Source organism: Falco punctatus (assembly GCF_963210335.1).
Source record: "Falco punctatus genome assembly, chromosome: 18".
Classification (NCBI taxonomy): domain Eukaryota; kingdom Metazoa; phylum Chordata; class Aves; order Falconiformes; family Falconidae; genus Falco; species Falco punctatus.
The window spans coordinates 2,981,970-2,996,839 of record NC_137598.1 but is presented as its reverse complement, the minus strand read 5'-3'; the positions used below and the strand labels follow the sequence as shown (position 1 = coordinate 2,996,839).

At 69.0% G+C, this 14,870-nt stretch overlaps 1 protein-coding gene across 1 annotated transcript; it reads right to left on the bottom strand.

Annotated features, from left to right (window-relative positions):
* Positions 1 to 5: 5 nt before the first annotated feature.
* On the bottom strand, positions 6 to 14,868 carry EFNA3 (ephrin A3). Its single transcript, XM_080369056.1, has 5 exons — positions 14,470 to 14,868; positions 6,354 to 6,643; positions 5,706 to 5,771; positions 5,480 to 5,557; positions 6 to 5,341 (listed from the first exon to the last, which is right to left on the bottom strand). The coding sequence occupies exons 1-5, from the start codon at positions 14,589 to 14,591 to the stop codon at positions 5,220 to 5,222; spliced, it is 678 nt and encodes a 225-aa protein (XP_080225182.1). The 5' UTR covers positions 14,592 to 14,868; the 3' UTR covers positions 6 to 5,219.
* Positions 14,869 to 14,870: the final 2 nt, after the last annotated feature.

Genomic DNA, 14,870 nt, shown 5'->3' with positions numbered 1-14,870 from the left:
GGGGGGGGCGGCCCCACGCGGGAGAGGCACCGGGCCGGGACTCCCACACCCCGGCACCGGGGGACTGGGGTGCGGGGGGGCGGCCCCACGCCGGAGTGACACTTGCCGGGGACCCCCACACCCCATCACGGGAGGCGAGATGTGGGGCGGCACCCCCACGTGGCAGTGGCACAGGGCCAGGGACCCCCCCCAGCCCGTCACGGGCGGGTGAGATGCAGAGGGGTCAATGGCAGCAGCGTGGTCCTGCCTCGTGGTGCTGGCACCTGTGATCCTGCCTGGGTGTGGGCAGGGGGTCCCCCCCTGCTGCAGCAGTGGGGTGATGATGGGGTGAGGCCGGGGTTGTTCCCCACCGCGGCGGTGTGAGCCCCGGGGGGGACGGGGCAAAGCGTTGGAGCTGTGGGCGTCCCCTCCCTGCTGGGGAGCAACAGCTGCCGAGGGGGTACCCTGCAGGCCTGTCCCCTCCCAGCCCAAGCCATGGGACCCCCTTGTCTGTTCTGCTGGGCGCGTGGGGCCTGGGCAGCCGCAGTGGGGGCTGAGAAGGGGCTGGGGGCCAGGAGGGGCTGGTGGCAGCAGGGGCAGCACACCACCCCCACCACCACCCCCACCACCCCCCGCTCCTCCCTGCCCTTATCAGCTGCCTCTGCTTGCCCAAGACTTTGCTCCAGCACTGGCCAAACCCTGCATGCACCCCCCACCTCGCTCCCACCCCCCCACCCTACTCTGTTTGCTCCATGTTGTGAAATCCCCCTGGCCCGTGACCCCCGCTGGCACAGGGCAGGGGGCTGCGGGCGCAGCGGGTGCAGCGGGCGCGTTGCTGGCTGCCTGGCGGGGAGCGCGGCGGCTCGCTATCTGCTCCCATCTGCCCCCAACACCGATCCATCCTTGTTAAGCCCGGCGGAGAGATGCTTCGCCGCCGTGTTGTGAAGTGATAACTCAGCCGCATTTGCAAAACAACTTTCCTCTTGTTTATTACATAATGATCCATTGATTGTGGGTAATGTTGCATGCCCGCCGCTGCAGCCGTGCGAGGAGCGCTCCCTTGGCACGCTGGAGGGGCTCAGGCAGGCGCCGGCACCGTGGCTGGAACCGGAGAGCGGCTGTTGGCTCCGAAAGGCTCCCACAGGGTCAAAGCTATGGGGCTGGGTACCCCGCATCCCACCCGCATCCCCCACGTCCTCCCCGCATCCCGGCCTCGCTCCCCACCCTCGGCTCCTGCGGGAGGGGAACCCGCTTCTTCTCTTTCATCCTCCCTGGTTGCGGCCAGGCCTGACATCATCCCCTGCGCCGTAATGACTGTGCGAGGCCTCCTGCTCCCAGGAAGCCGGCGCTGCCGTGGCTTGCACAGGGGAGCACCTCCCGGGAACACCCGTGGGGCCGCAGCCTGCCGGGATCAGAGAGCCGGAGCGTGGCACGCGCAGCCCGCAGGGATGGGCGCAGCTGGACAGTGGTGGGAGCTGGGCAGCACCACAGCTGCTTTGCTCCTCGGCATCCTGGCACAGCTCCGGTACCACCGGCAGAGACAGGCTGTGTGCCTGGGGAAACTGAGGCAGGGAGCAGCGGTGCGGGGAGCACCAAGGTCGTGTTGTCCCACTCTGGCATGGCTGGTGCAAGCCCCAGGGAATGATGAGCCTCCTGGAGCACCACACTGGATCCATCCTGCCGGACGCCCCTGTCCCCTCTGTCACAGTCCCCAGCCCCGGGGCAGGGGCAGCAGCGCATGGGGACAAGGCTGGGAACGAGGCCACAGGGACCTGGCCGTATCCCAGTGTCACCGCCCTGCCTGGCCCACAGCAAAAGGGCAGTGCCAGCACTGGTGGCTGGACCGGGGGAGGAAGGATGAGCATGTGTCCCTACCGGGGACAGCCCCAGGGACAAGCTGGGGCCCCGTTACCTCCCTGTGCTGGATCACCAGTGGCTTGGTGGCGGGGGATGAGCCGTGGCAGGGATGGGTTGACCGTCAGGGTGAGTAGCATGCAGGGTGGGGGCAGCACCCCGTGCAGGGTGGGTGGGCAGCACCCCGTGCAGGGTGGGCACCCACCTGCAGCAACACCAGAGGTGCCAGCGGCGGTGTGCACGTGTGCAAGGTCATGGCCACGTCACGTGGTGCATGCAGGACTGGGGACCGCCCTGGGTGACGGTGGGACGGGGTCAGTGCCCGCACAGGCAGGGCTCCTGCTGCGCTGGCTGCAGTTTGCAGGACAAAGGTGAAGCCATTTCGCACCATAAACACGCACGGCAGAGTGGCACGGGGCAGGTGGGGCTGGCCAGAGGCCGCAGAGCTTGTGACAAACTATTTATGGTTTCCCAGCTCAGGACACCCAGGTGTGCCCCAGCCCCTGCCCGGGCTGACGTCACCAGCCGTGAGGCTGGGGGAGGAAGAGGAGCCGTCCAGTGCGCAGCTGGGAGCGAAGGCCGCGGTGACGTGCTGCACCAGCTGCGTGCAGCCCAGCAGGTAGGCACGGCCCGACGCCAGGCTGCGCGTAGCAGGGGCAGAGCCGCGTCCCTGAGGCTGGCTGGCCACGCCAGGCCCTTACGCGTTTGGCCGGAGAGCGGGATGCACCCAGCCCTGCCCGCGGAGGACAGATGCTGCCACGGGGTGATGCAAAGCCTCGTGCCGCACGGCCAGTCCAGGCACACACCCCGTGCCCAGAGCCAGAGCTGCTGCTGGGGCTGTGGAAGTCCCGCCAGCACCCACAGGGCATCCGAGGCCCAGTGCTGGGGTCCCAATGAGGGGTCCCCATTGCCTTGGGGCAGCAGGGTTTGGGGGATCCCCCGTAGCAGCATCCCAAGTGTCTCCCCGCTGGTCCAGGCTGCCCCCAGCTTGCCACACCGCGCCTTGCCCGAGGGCACGGAGTGGAGCAGGGCTGGGTGGCCAGTCCCCACCGAGCTGGCGGCAGTGCCACGCACACGCCAGGGAGCAGTGCCAAGGTTGAGGCAAGCAGCAGGACGGATTTTGCAAGCGGAGCTCACCATGCAGCACTGCACCAGGGCGGTTGACTCAGTGCTCCACTCCCCGCCATGATGAACCGGCCAACAGGGCCCCCCAGCCCACTGCACCGCGTGCCACCGGCGGGGCCCCATGCCGGGACAGGGGCTGTGGCCAGTCCCCAGCATCCAAGGGGACGCAGCCCTGCAGCATCTGGGGGGATACAGCCCTCGGCAGCCCTGGGTGACACTGCCACAGCCAGACCCTGGCCACGCTGTGCCCACCCAGCCCAGGGTCAGCAGCTGGGTGCTGGGTGGCACCTCGAGTCCCTGGGGAAGGGGTCGAGGGCTGAGGCCTGCAGGAGCCTGGGGAGGGGGGGACGTGGGGAGCCCGCTGCCTTGTGGGAGCGCTCGGAGGACCCGTCTGACGGGTTCGCCAGCTCTTCCCGCACCAGGACAAGCCTGGGCTGGCAGGACACCGAGCCACCGCCCAGCAGCGCCAGCTGGGGTGGTGGTGGGGGGGTTCACCAGCTCTTCCCGCACCAGGACAAGCCTGGGCTGGTGGGACACCAAGCCACCACCCAGTGCCAGCTGGGGTGGGGGGAGAGCAGCCACCCTGCTGCAACAGCTGCGGGGTCCCCCCAGCCGAGGCCACGTCCATGGAACGTCAGTCCCCACTGGGAGAGGGGCTGCAGGCCCCCTGGTCCCACGCTGCCTTGTGGGAAGAGCGGCTGCCCCGCTCCCTGGGGGCACTGGGCCCCCCTGGTGCAGTGGGGTGCAGGTTCAGGACCTGTACGGCTGCTCCCCAGCACCCACTGGGGTTTTGGGGTGCTGGCTGCACCAAACTCCTGCTCAGCCCGTGGCACCCCCTGTAGCAGCAACCCTATCCTCAGTGGGTCCCAGGGCACAACCCCCTCCCCACACACCCCCTTGCCTCGCTGGGGGCACCGGAGGGGGAGCCCAGAGCATCGTCCCTTCCCACAGGAGCTGCCGCAGACAGGCATGTGCCAGGTCCCCCCAGGAGCACAGGAGCTGGCATGCCCGGCAGAGCCAGACGTGCCGGCGGGGGGGGGTGATGCGGGGATTCCCATGGAGCTCCCAGGCACGTCGGGGTGCCGACCCACAGTCACTCACCCCATGCAGCTGGTGAGGATGACGAGGATGTTTCTCCTGTGCCTACTCCTCCCCAGGGTGCCCCCAGCCACCACAGCCCAGCACCCCAGGGATGGGTGCTGAGGGCATTGCCCACGGCCCTGCACTGCCCTTACCTGCGGGTGCTGCCTGTGGTCCATGCCATCCTCCTGCGGGCAGCACCAGGTCCCCGCCGGCTGCTCCGTGCCACTGCCAGGGGGTTGATGGGGAGCAGAGCCAGCGGGAAGCTGCACCCTGCATCCCCCTGGGATGCCCTCTCTGGCAGAGGCGCTAAGCCTGTGACTGGAGCTGTCGTGCCCAGGGCCAGCGAGGTGGTTGGCACGGTGGTCGGCACCTGGTGCTGGCTGCCCCTGCCTGACCCCCTGCTCCGGCCAGAGCCCGCTGCGCTGGAGGGCAGAGCTGGCCGACGGCTGGCCAGGAGCGCTGCACGCTGCTGTGACAGGGGTCACATTTTTTTATCCTTTTATTATTTTTTTTTTAATAGACTAAGAGCAGAATATGAAAATCACCAGCCAAAGCACTTGAAAAAAAGGTTGAGATTGTTTTTTTGTTTTGTTTTTTCCCCAAAAAGTGTCTGTGCGTTTGCATAGGTCGGGTCTTCACGGAAGACGAGGAAAATCCAACACGTTCGACTATGTACAAGCCAGCGCGGGGCTGGCACCGCTGCCTATGGTACAGTATAGATATATCTATATAGTCACTCTCTGTACAGTATGTATAGATCTCTATATAGGTATGTACAGGCTGCCCGGCCCTGGGGGTCCTGGCCCTCACTGGGCTCCCCAGCCTGGCACTGCCCCTCAGCCATGGGGCACCGTGTGGGCTGCGGGCAGGATTTGGCAGGCAGGACTCGGCGCTGTGGAATGGTGTCGGCGGAAGGTGCGGTGCACACAGCAGCACCGAGCCGCATCCTCGTGGCCGTGGCCGCAGCCGTTGGTGGGGTGGGGGGCGAGTCCCAGCCGGGATCGGCAGGTGCCGCAGCCCCCTGCCCCGTGGGGCAGCTCTCCGGGCAGGGGGATAGCGGTGCGGAGGGGCCGGGGTGGTCCTGTGGTGGTCCCCCGCTGGTTCTCAGGAGGGGCAGCAGGTCTGGGGGTCCCCACTCGGTGGAGCCGCGTTGGCCGGGCCCCCACCAGCGCCAGGAGCTAGGAGGCCAGCAGCGTCATGAGGAAGAGCGCAGCAGCCACGGCCAGGGGCAAGTGTTCCCGCTTGGGGCTGGTGCCGCTAATGCTCTTCTCCAGCTTGGGCATCTCCGGGTTGAAGTTGTCTGTAAGGAAGAGTGAGAGGGTGAGGGTGGCACCGGGACGGCCCCGAACCCCCACCCCCCCGCGGCTGGGGCTGCCCCACGGGCGGTGGCGGCAGGGGGGACGCGGCACTGTGGGGCCAGGGGCTCTGCCCGACTCACCCAGGTCCTCGATCTTCACCTCGGGCCGCAGGGTGAACTGTGGCAGGGTGGGCGCCAGCTTCTCCCCGGAGTGCGATGCTGCAAGAGAGAGGGGACGGGGAGGGGGTCACGCTCCCTGGCCGTCTTGCGCTGCAGCCCACCCCCAGCAGGGATGGGGGACCCACCCGCTGGCCGTGCCGCCCCCCGCTCACCCGCAGCCCCCATGGAGGGGCACAGGGGTACTTACTGGAGGCGCAGCACACGAACACCTTCATCTTCAGGCAGGCCCGGCGGTGGTTGTGCGTCGGCGTGGCTGCAAGGCAAGAGTGGGCTGGGGTGGCTCCGCAGGGGGTGACCCCCGTCCTGAGCACCCCGAGGCTCGGGGGTCTGGCCATGGTGGGGTCTGGCCCTGCCTGGGGGTGCGCTCTGGGCTGGGGGGATGCAGCAGCACCCCCACCCTGCAGCCTGAAGCTGCACCTGCATCAGCACCCTGCACCCCCATCCTGCACCAGCACTCCAATCCTGCATCAGCACCCTGGGTTTTGCATCTGGATCAGCATCCCCTGAACCCTCATCCTGCATCAGCACCCCCCAGCAGCCCCATCCTGCACAAGCACCCCCATCCACATCCCCATCCTGCTCCCCACATCCCCATCTCACCCCTGCATCATACCCTCCCTGTACTTCCAACCCTCCCCACAACCCCCTTCCACCCCACACCCCCAGCCCTGAGCTCAGGGTGCCCACTCCCGGGGCTGGGGGGGTTTGGCCAGGGCAGGGATGCCAAGGGGCCCAACTGGGTGACGTGGTGTGGTGGGACCAGCTGGGGTGGGATGCGGGGGACCCAGCCAAGGATGGAGAGGTGTGTAGGGGTCCCACCCAGCACCCCACGTACAGATGTAGTAGTACTCCTGCCCTGCGCGGAACTCGTAGCCCAGCGAGAAAGCGCTGTAGCGCTGGAACTTCTCCGAGAATTTGATGGGGCTATGGGGTGCATGGGGCCGGTTGCACTCCCAGCGCTTGAAGCCCTGGCTGGTGTTGCAGGTGCGGTAGCCCTCCGCATTCACCATGTAGAGCACGTACTGCTCCAGCCGGTGCTCGGGCACCGAGGCGTTGTAGTGTGGGCAGTAGATGTCCAGGTAGTCGTTGACGTTCACCTGTACCGTGTAGCCCTCCCGCCGCAGGCTGCAAGGGAAGGAGGGGACAGGGAGTTAGGGACACCCCTTGCACCTTCCCAAACGCTGCCCCCCCCCCGCCTTTGAAAGAGACCCAGAGGCTGGAGAATGGGCAGGTCCCAAAGCAAGGACCTGGGGGGGCAGCAGTATCCCCCTGCTCAACCTCTATCTGGAGCTCCCCAACACACTGGGACCCCTGCGCAACCCCACAGCATCACCGCCTCGGGGGGCACAGGCCAGCGTGGGGCGGGAGGGACGTGGCTGTGGGTGCCAAGCCACCCACATGGGTGGATGCCTACAAGGTGCATGAGCCGGTGACCTGCCAGGAACATGCTGGTGGCCTCAAGGAGGGGACAGACGCAGCGGGACAGACCAACCGACCTCACCACCGGGCTGATGGTCACCAGGGTCCTGCAGGTGCTCGGGGACGCTGCGGGGTGCAGCTGCCGGCCCTCGCCACGCAGCCCCGGCGTTCCGCAGCTCCGGCAGCCGAGAGCCAACACACGGCGGCTGCCCACCACGGCCCCAGCCCCGCCACGCGCCACAGCTCAGAGAGAGGATTTCTCACCCTGCTTTGGCTAATCCCGTTAGTTGGTTAATGCCGTAAAGGGTGGCCCTGGGGGAGCCTCATTTACATTGATTAGGAGCGGCAATCCCCTCAGATCCACTCAGGAGAGGCTCCGCTGGCTCCTAATCCGCGCCCGATGGAAATCCCGGCCGCCGTAATCCTCGCTGCTGCGCTGACCCACTGCTCCTGCCAATTAATTACGAGCCAGCGCTGCGAGGTGCTGGCGCTGCACCGAGCTGCCGTGGCAGCACCGGACCCTGACCGGCCGTCGCTTCATCGCCCGGCTCAGCACCAGTGATGCCACCCTGCACCGCGCCGCTGCAGCCCCCCAGCCCTGCTGCGTTGGTTGGGGTCGCTCACCCCACTCCGCCGGGAGGTGGGCTGCAGCATCCTGGCACGTGCGGCTGGGCACCCCCATGGCGCATCACTCCGGCTCGGGGCTCCTTTCCCAACCTGTCAGGGCAAACCCGGGTCCGCCAGCTCCTGACCCAGCACTCGGGGTGCCCTCGCCCCACGGGGGGGTCCCGTCACCCCCCCTGGGGCCCTGCCCGCAGCGGAACCGGCTTCTTGGGTCTCCCCGGCAGGGCTGGGCAGGCAGCGGGCAGGGCTGCGCGTGCAGACGCCCCACCCTGCGCGAGCGCCCCCGGCGCTGTTTGGGGAGCCCCGGCACCCTGCCAGCACCCGCGGCACCCTGGCACGCAGCACCCCAAAAGCCAGGTGCTGGAGAGGGAACCAAAGCGGGACCCGGCATCCGCCGGCAAAGGGGGACCCAAGCAGCGCTGCCTCCCCGTCGAGGGCTGCCACCGGCACTGGGGGGCCTTGGGGGGCCAACAGGTCTCATCGCCCGTGAAGCTGGGAGCGCAGCCCCACGCGGCACCTCCCTCGCCATGCAGCCGCTATTCCCCAGCCCAGCCCGGCACCGCCGGGCAACTCCTCCGCCAGCAAGGTGCTGAGGCAGCCACCCTTGCTCCGCGGGGCGCCGGGACCTTTCATCTTCCCCCTTTGATGTGGTGGGAAGGAGGGGGGGGGGGGGGCAGGGGGAGGAAGAGAAAAAAAACTTGTTATTAAAGAAATGGCCCCGAGGAGAAAATTGCAATTAACTCCGTGCGGGACGCAGGGCTGGGACGCCAGCGTGCCCCGAGCTGGCTGCCCCTCACCGCGGCCGGGCTGCGGCTGTGCCAGCGGAGCGAGGGGCTGGAGGAAGCACATTCCCCAGGATCGGCCCCGGGTCTCTGCACCCATGGGAGTGACACCCAGCTCCAGCTCCTGCCATGCTGCGGGAAACCCTGTCCTGTGGTGCCGGGGGGGTTGTAACCACCCCCTTCCCCTGTGGCACCCACCGCCGAGGCACACACACCCCTGGGACCCCTCACTGGGGCTCATTAAGAAACGTGGCTTCTGATAAACAGACTCGCTAACGAGCACTGTCCCACACAGCACCAAGGTCTCCCTCTGGGCTGGGGCACACCAGCACCGCAGCAGAGGGGTACAGGGGACCCCCAGATGGAGTGGCAGGGGCCAGCAGCCTGGCTCCCCACGGCAACGAGCCCCACGGACACTGCTGGCCACTGCTGTGTGCCAGGAGCTCACAGGCATCACAGCATCATCACCAGCTGGGAGGGGCTGGAGAATGGCCCCAAATGGGTAGAGCCATGGGGCCACCGTGGCCTGGGGCATGTCCAGGGGACTCCATCAACTGCTGCAGTCATGGCACTGCGTCCCTGCAACGCTCAGCCCCTGCACCGTGGGTCCCGTGGGTGCAGAGCAGCACCCCACACAGCAGGACACCCTGAATCCAGAGCGCCCCAAGCTTGCAGCACCATCTGGCAGCACAGGGCAGGCAGACCCACATGCGCAGCCCAGCCCCAGCAGCAGGCAGGGAGCCCCTGGGCCCTGGTTTTGGGCAGAAGGATGGGAATAGACACCCGGAGTGAGGGTCTCGGCCTCCTTTCTCACTGACACCTACCCCAGCACGAGCACAGGCCACCCTGTCCCTGCTGGCACCCACAACTATGGGGAAGCCCCAGCAACAGGCAACCTGGATCAGGATGGAGCCCCCGGCCTCCCGGGCTCCAGCAGCCAAGGTGCACCCAGCAGGGCACGGCGGGCTCCAGCAGTGCCCGAAGGGTTAAGCGCAGGAGCAGAATGGGCAGCATCACTTCTGCACGACTGCATTTTTAGAGCAGGGCTTTGCAAGGCAGTGGTACCTTCCAGCAGCCTGTCGGTGCTGGGCAGATGGATGTCCCCCTGGCAGAACCGTCCCGAGCACAAGCTGGGCTCAGCGCCCACCGGCCCCGCACCGGCAGGACCCTGGCTACCTGGCAAGCCGCAGCCACTGGTAAACTGGGCGGCCGCTCTGCTCCCATCTGCTGCGATAAATCTGGGCTGAGCACCGCACGCTCGCTCATGCACTGCTAGGGAGCGCCTGGTGCACTGCAGCATGCCCCGGCAGCAGCGGCACGGGGGGATCGGACCCCTGCCCGGACCCCTGTGCTGCGGAGGCTCATCCCCATGGTGCAGAAAAGGCCTGGAGGGCAGCAGGGCCAGATCTGGGCTCAGCATCCCACATTGGTGGTGCCAGCGGTAAGGACCAGGGCAATGCGGGGTGTCCTCCGATGCGGGTGATGGTATGGTGCCCCCCGACACCGGGTGCCAGGCTGGACCCCCCCCCCCGCCCCACCCCAGCCAGGCCCTTTGTTTGGCTCCGGCAGCTTCGCCCTTTCGGCACATCCGGGGCCCATCGATCAGCCAGGGAACAAAAAAGTGCCATTGATTTATGCAGTCCCCTTCCAGTCACCCCGCGCAACAGCGAGAGGTGAAGGCGCATCCATCGCCGCGGTCGGTCCACCCCGACGGACAGAGGGATGGACACACAGACCATCTGCCTGCACCCACTTTTGAGCCATGGGGGAGATGGGCGGCTCGGTGTGCCCCCCCGTGCCAGCCCTCCCCACGCAGGCAGCGCTGCACAGTCACGGCGCCCAGACAGCCACGCACACGCGCGCTGGCTCGGCAGACAGCGCCTGCGATGCAGCCCACGCGCACAGGTGGCATGGTGCCACGGCACGGCCCCCCCCGTCCTCCCCCCCAACTCGCCTGGCGCAGCCGCAAGGTGTGGGTGCAAAAGGCATCGCCGGCATACGGCGTCCCCAGGGCCACCTCCCCGCTCGGGGAATCGGGGCTCCCGAGGAGACAGGGCTGCTCCCCAGGGACATGGTGACAGATGAAGGGACCGTGGTGCCATGAGGCAGCATCCACCTCGGGGTAACGGGCACAGCCTTCCCCGGGACTCCCAGCACTGCCCTACAGGTGCCCCTGCACCCCCCATCCCCATCGATGGCCACACAATCCCTTTAATCCCCGCTAAAGCCCATACCTTCCCGCTTTGCTAACAAGATCAATGAGGTTTCTAATTGGGTTTTAATTAAACCATCAATCTGCAACCAGTGACTCAATTACCAGCCTGGGCAGGAGCAGGTGGCCCCGGCCCTGTTGCACCCCGGGACAGCCCCCGCACCCCGACACCACAGCCCTTTCTCCCACAGGAACCCCGTGGGCCCCGGCTGCGCCGCCGGGGCTCAGTGCCGCCCAGCACCGTGACTCACGGGGCACGGCACCCTCTGCCCCAGGGCAGCAGCTCCCGCCAGCACCCAGCCCCACAGCTGGCACCTACGGGTGGCTGAGGGCTCTGTGCCCCATGGGGACCAGCTTGGGGCCACAGCCATGGGTGGTGGAACCCCCCAGCCACAGCCCCCTGCCTGGGGATGCTGCAGCTGGCGGGGCTGGGTGATTAGCCGCTCAGAGGCAGCATCACCACCTTCCCCACCTCCAGCCCCACAGTGGGACGGGGAACTACCCCCCCGCCCCAGCACAACTGCCCCGCCACCCCGCAGCGCCTCCTGCTGGATGCCCCTGGCACCCACTGGGGACGGGTTTTCTCCTGCTGCAGGTGACACTGACCCCAGCCCTGTGGGTGCCAGCGGATGCAATGAAGGGACCTGGCCGGGCACAGCTCCAGCGTCAGGGTCCAGCAGCTATAGAGGAGCCAGCAGCCAGGGCAGCCACAAGACCCCCAGCTGGTGCAGAGCCCCAGCTCCTTCCTGCGCGAGACGCTCCCCCTGGAGAGGCTGCTCCATGCAAGGGCTCTCGAGAGCCTGCTCCAGCTCTCGCCGCCTGCAACACGGAGTCAGCCAGATAAAAGCCGCCTTGAAGAGGCAAGCGCGGCAGCAGCGCCAGTGGCTGGGGGGGCCACACGCGATGCTGGGCCCTCCCTGAGCACAGGTGGGTCCGACCCGCTTGCCTTGCCTGGGCACCAGCACCCTCTGTACCCCCATCGTGCAGCACCCCGCTTTTCCCCCTCCACGGCACCAGGTGCCCCGAGGCCTCTGGCACCAGCACCCTCAGTCACCACAGCAGAGCCAGGGCATAGCGTGGCTTGCCCCAACCTGCTCTGGGGGGCTCCTGGGGGCTTGCACCAGCGTCAGGGGGAGCTGGCCATGCCTGTGCCCACTCTAGGGGACAAACTGCTGTCCCCACCGCAGCATCTGGGACACCCAGCAGGGAGGTGGCATCCCAAGTGCACCAGCATGCCAGGGCCTGGCTCAGCTGGGGACAGCACTAGGACCCCCCAGCCCCACGTCATGGGGCGCCCCAAGGATGCAGCCCACGCCAAATGCCAGCACTGGGTGGGTCGCAGCTGCCCTGCACCTTCACCCTGTGCCACCATGACTCCTACCAGCAGGACTTGGGAGCAGAGGGCAAGGACCAGCCAAGGATTGTCCCGCGCTCCCGGGGCTCGCTGGCTGCCACCGGCAGAGACAGCAGGACAGACAGAAAGGAAAGCCGGACCAACAGTCTGGCTGAGCAGGATCAAACAGCTGTGCTGCCCCAAGCCTCAGATCCCACCTTCGCACCTCCCTCGGGCTTTGTCATCAGCACCCCAAACCCACCGCAGGTGGGGTGCCTCGCCCACTCAGTGGCCTTCCCCAGCCCCCCGCACCGCCAGCAGTCCCCCGCAGTGGCCCAGGGACTGGAGAAGCACAACCGCGTGTCCAAGCGGGGTGAGCTGCCACCAGCCCCATGCTCCTCAAGGCACTGCCGAGACTACGGTGGGCTCCACAGGGTGGCCCCTCACCCCATTCCCCCACCGAGAGGAGCCGCAGGGGCATCCAGGGCGGTGCAGCAGGAGATGCAATAAATTTCTGGGGTGTCTGGCGCAGCCCCCAAGGAGCAGCCCAGAGCCAAGCCTGCTGGCGTGCCCCCCTCCCCAGAGAGCCCCGCGGGGCCGCGCAGGGCTTGTTTATTGCTCTGATTGCAGCGGGGTTGCTGGGATTTGCAGGCTGCGGCCCAGGGAGCCTAATTCCCCCCATAATTTATCTAATCCAGACACTTTGCTGCGCGGCTATAATTGCGGCCGAGCTGCCGCACTGCCTAACAATAAATATCAGCGCTCCGGAGTCCCTGGGACACGTCTCTGCCGCAGCCGCCCCCACCGCGCCGCCCGTGCCCTGAGCTGGACGCTCGCAGCCGCGCCAGAGATGCGTGCGCAGCGGGTGCGGGTGTCTGGCTGCAACACCCCCGGTTTGGCACAGCAGGCACACCACCGGCACCCCCTCTGCCGCGTCCCCTGGGAGGTGCCGGGGCAGCACCGGGTCACAGCGCACAGCTGCGGGCGGTAGGGTGGGGAGAGTAGGCCCCTCGGTCGTGGCGGGGCGAGGGTGAGGGCACAGGAGTCTGCCACCCGCCAACGTCCCAGCAATGTCACGGCGTGGGGATGAAGCCAGTGGGCAAGCAGGGTCTGGCCGGAGGAGCGGGGCGCAGGGGGATGCCCAAGCGTGGCGGGGTGAACTAAGCGCCTCGCCATTGTGCTGCGCCTCGGCACGTCGCACACACGCACAATTTATGGGGCCCGAGCTTCCGCCTGGCGACACAATCTCAATGGGAGGGGAAGGAGCTGCTGGGCGACGCTCCCTCCCTGCACAAAGGGGCGCAGGGCTAGGGGAGCCCTGGGACCAACGGGGACCAGGGGATGCTCCGCTGGCCGCGTGCCCCCGCCACACCCCTGAGCGCTTGCGCCGGCGAGGGAAGGGGAGACAGGCGATAGCGGCGGGCGCAGCTCCCTGACGGGTCCATGGACGTGCAGCCCCCCTCCCCAGGAGGAGCCCAGCTGTGCCCATCGGCACCCCAAAGCCTGCGCGGTGCCCGCTTGCCCCCGGTGTGGCTGTGCCAGCCCTAGGTGTGGGTGCCGTGCCCCCCATGCAGCCCCCCGGGGGGACGAGGACAGAATGTGCCAGCCCCAGGTGCGGTTGCCATGCCCCCCATGCAGCCCCCCCCGGGGGGGATGAGGACAGGGCGCAGCTCCCGGTGCAGGACATGAGGGAGGTGCTGGGGGTCCGTGCCCCACCGACCAGCTGGGCTCCCGGTGGCCGTGGGCACGACGGCAGTTTGCACATCTCCACTTGCAAGCCCCCCAATCGCCCCCGCGGACCCCCCCGGGATGGCACCGGGGGGCGGGGGGCGGGCACCTGTCAGCCCCCCCCTCCCCGCGCTGCCGGTGCCGCTCCCGCGCCCAGACAGGCGTGGGGCGCGTCTGGCGGCGCTACACCGGGACCCGCTGCCCGGCGCACCCGGGCGGGCGGGGCGGCCGTACTCAGCCTCCAGCACCCCGGGACCCGCCGCGGAGCGGCTCAGCGCCGCCGGGGAGGGGCAGCTCGGTCCCCGGTGCCACCGACCCACCCGCGCCGGCAGCCGCCGCGCCCCGCTCCAGCAGCGAGCCCGACCCCGCCGGTGCCCGCGCCCCGCCCGGCAGCGCGGCCCCGGGGACCGGAGCCGCCGCAGGTCGGGTCGGGCCGGACGGACGGCTGCACGCCCGCCCCCTCCGCGCCGCCCCCCCCCCCCCGCCCCGCGCCGGGAACGGCCCCCGCCTCCGCGGGCAGGGCGAGGTGCGCGGGGCCGGGAGGGGCAGCGCACCAGTAACCGGGAACTCGGCGACCCCTCCCGCACGGGGGCGCCGCGCGGGCACCGGCACCGGGGGGGTCCCGCAGTCCCGGCGCGCGCGCCCCCGGCCCAGTGTCGCCCCCCGCCGTCGCCGCTGCCGCCGCCGCCGCTGCTGCGCGCATCCTTCAGCGCGATCCCCGGCGCGCCCCCGCCGTGTCCTTCCCGGCGGCGCCTCCCGCCCCGCCCGGTGCCGGGGACACCCCCCCCGATCTACCGGTACCGGTACCGGCGGCCTCCCCCGCCGCGGCCCCGGCGCCCAGCCCCGCACTCACTGCAGGTTGGAGCTGTTCCAGTGCACGGCGTGCCGGTTGCCCAGGGCCCCCGGTGGTCCCCGGCCCGGCAGCAGCAGCAGCAGCGGGAGCAGGGGCAGGAGCGCGGACAGCCGAGCAGCCATCCTGCCGCCGCCGCGGAGCCCGCCGCGATCCCAATGAATGGAGAACCGAGCCGGAGCCGCCCGCGCCCCGCGCCCCCGGCGCCCAGCTCCGCCCCGCGCGCGCCCGCCGCCGCCGCGCCCCCGCGCGCGCGCCCGCCGCCGCCCCGCGCCCGCCTGCACCGGCAGCGGCAGCGGGCGGCGGGGACTGGGGGCGCGCCGGTCTTGGGCTGCGGGTCCTCCCGGGTGGCGGCACCGGGGCCGGGTCCCACCGACACTGGGACCCCCAAAGGTGGGGGCACT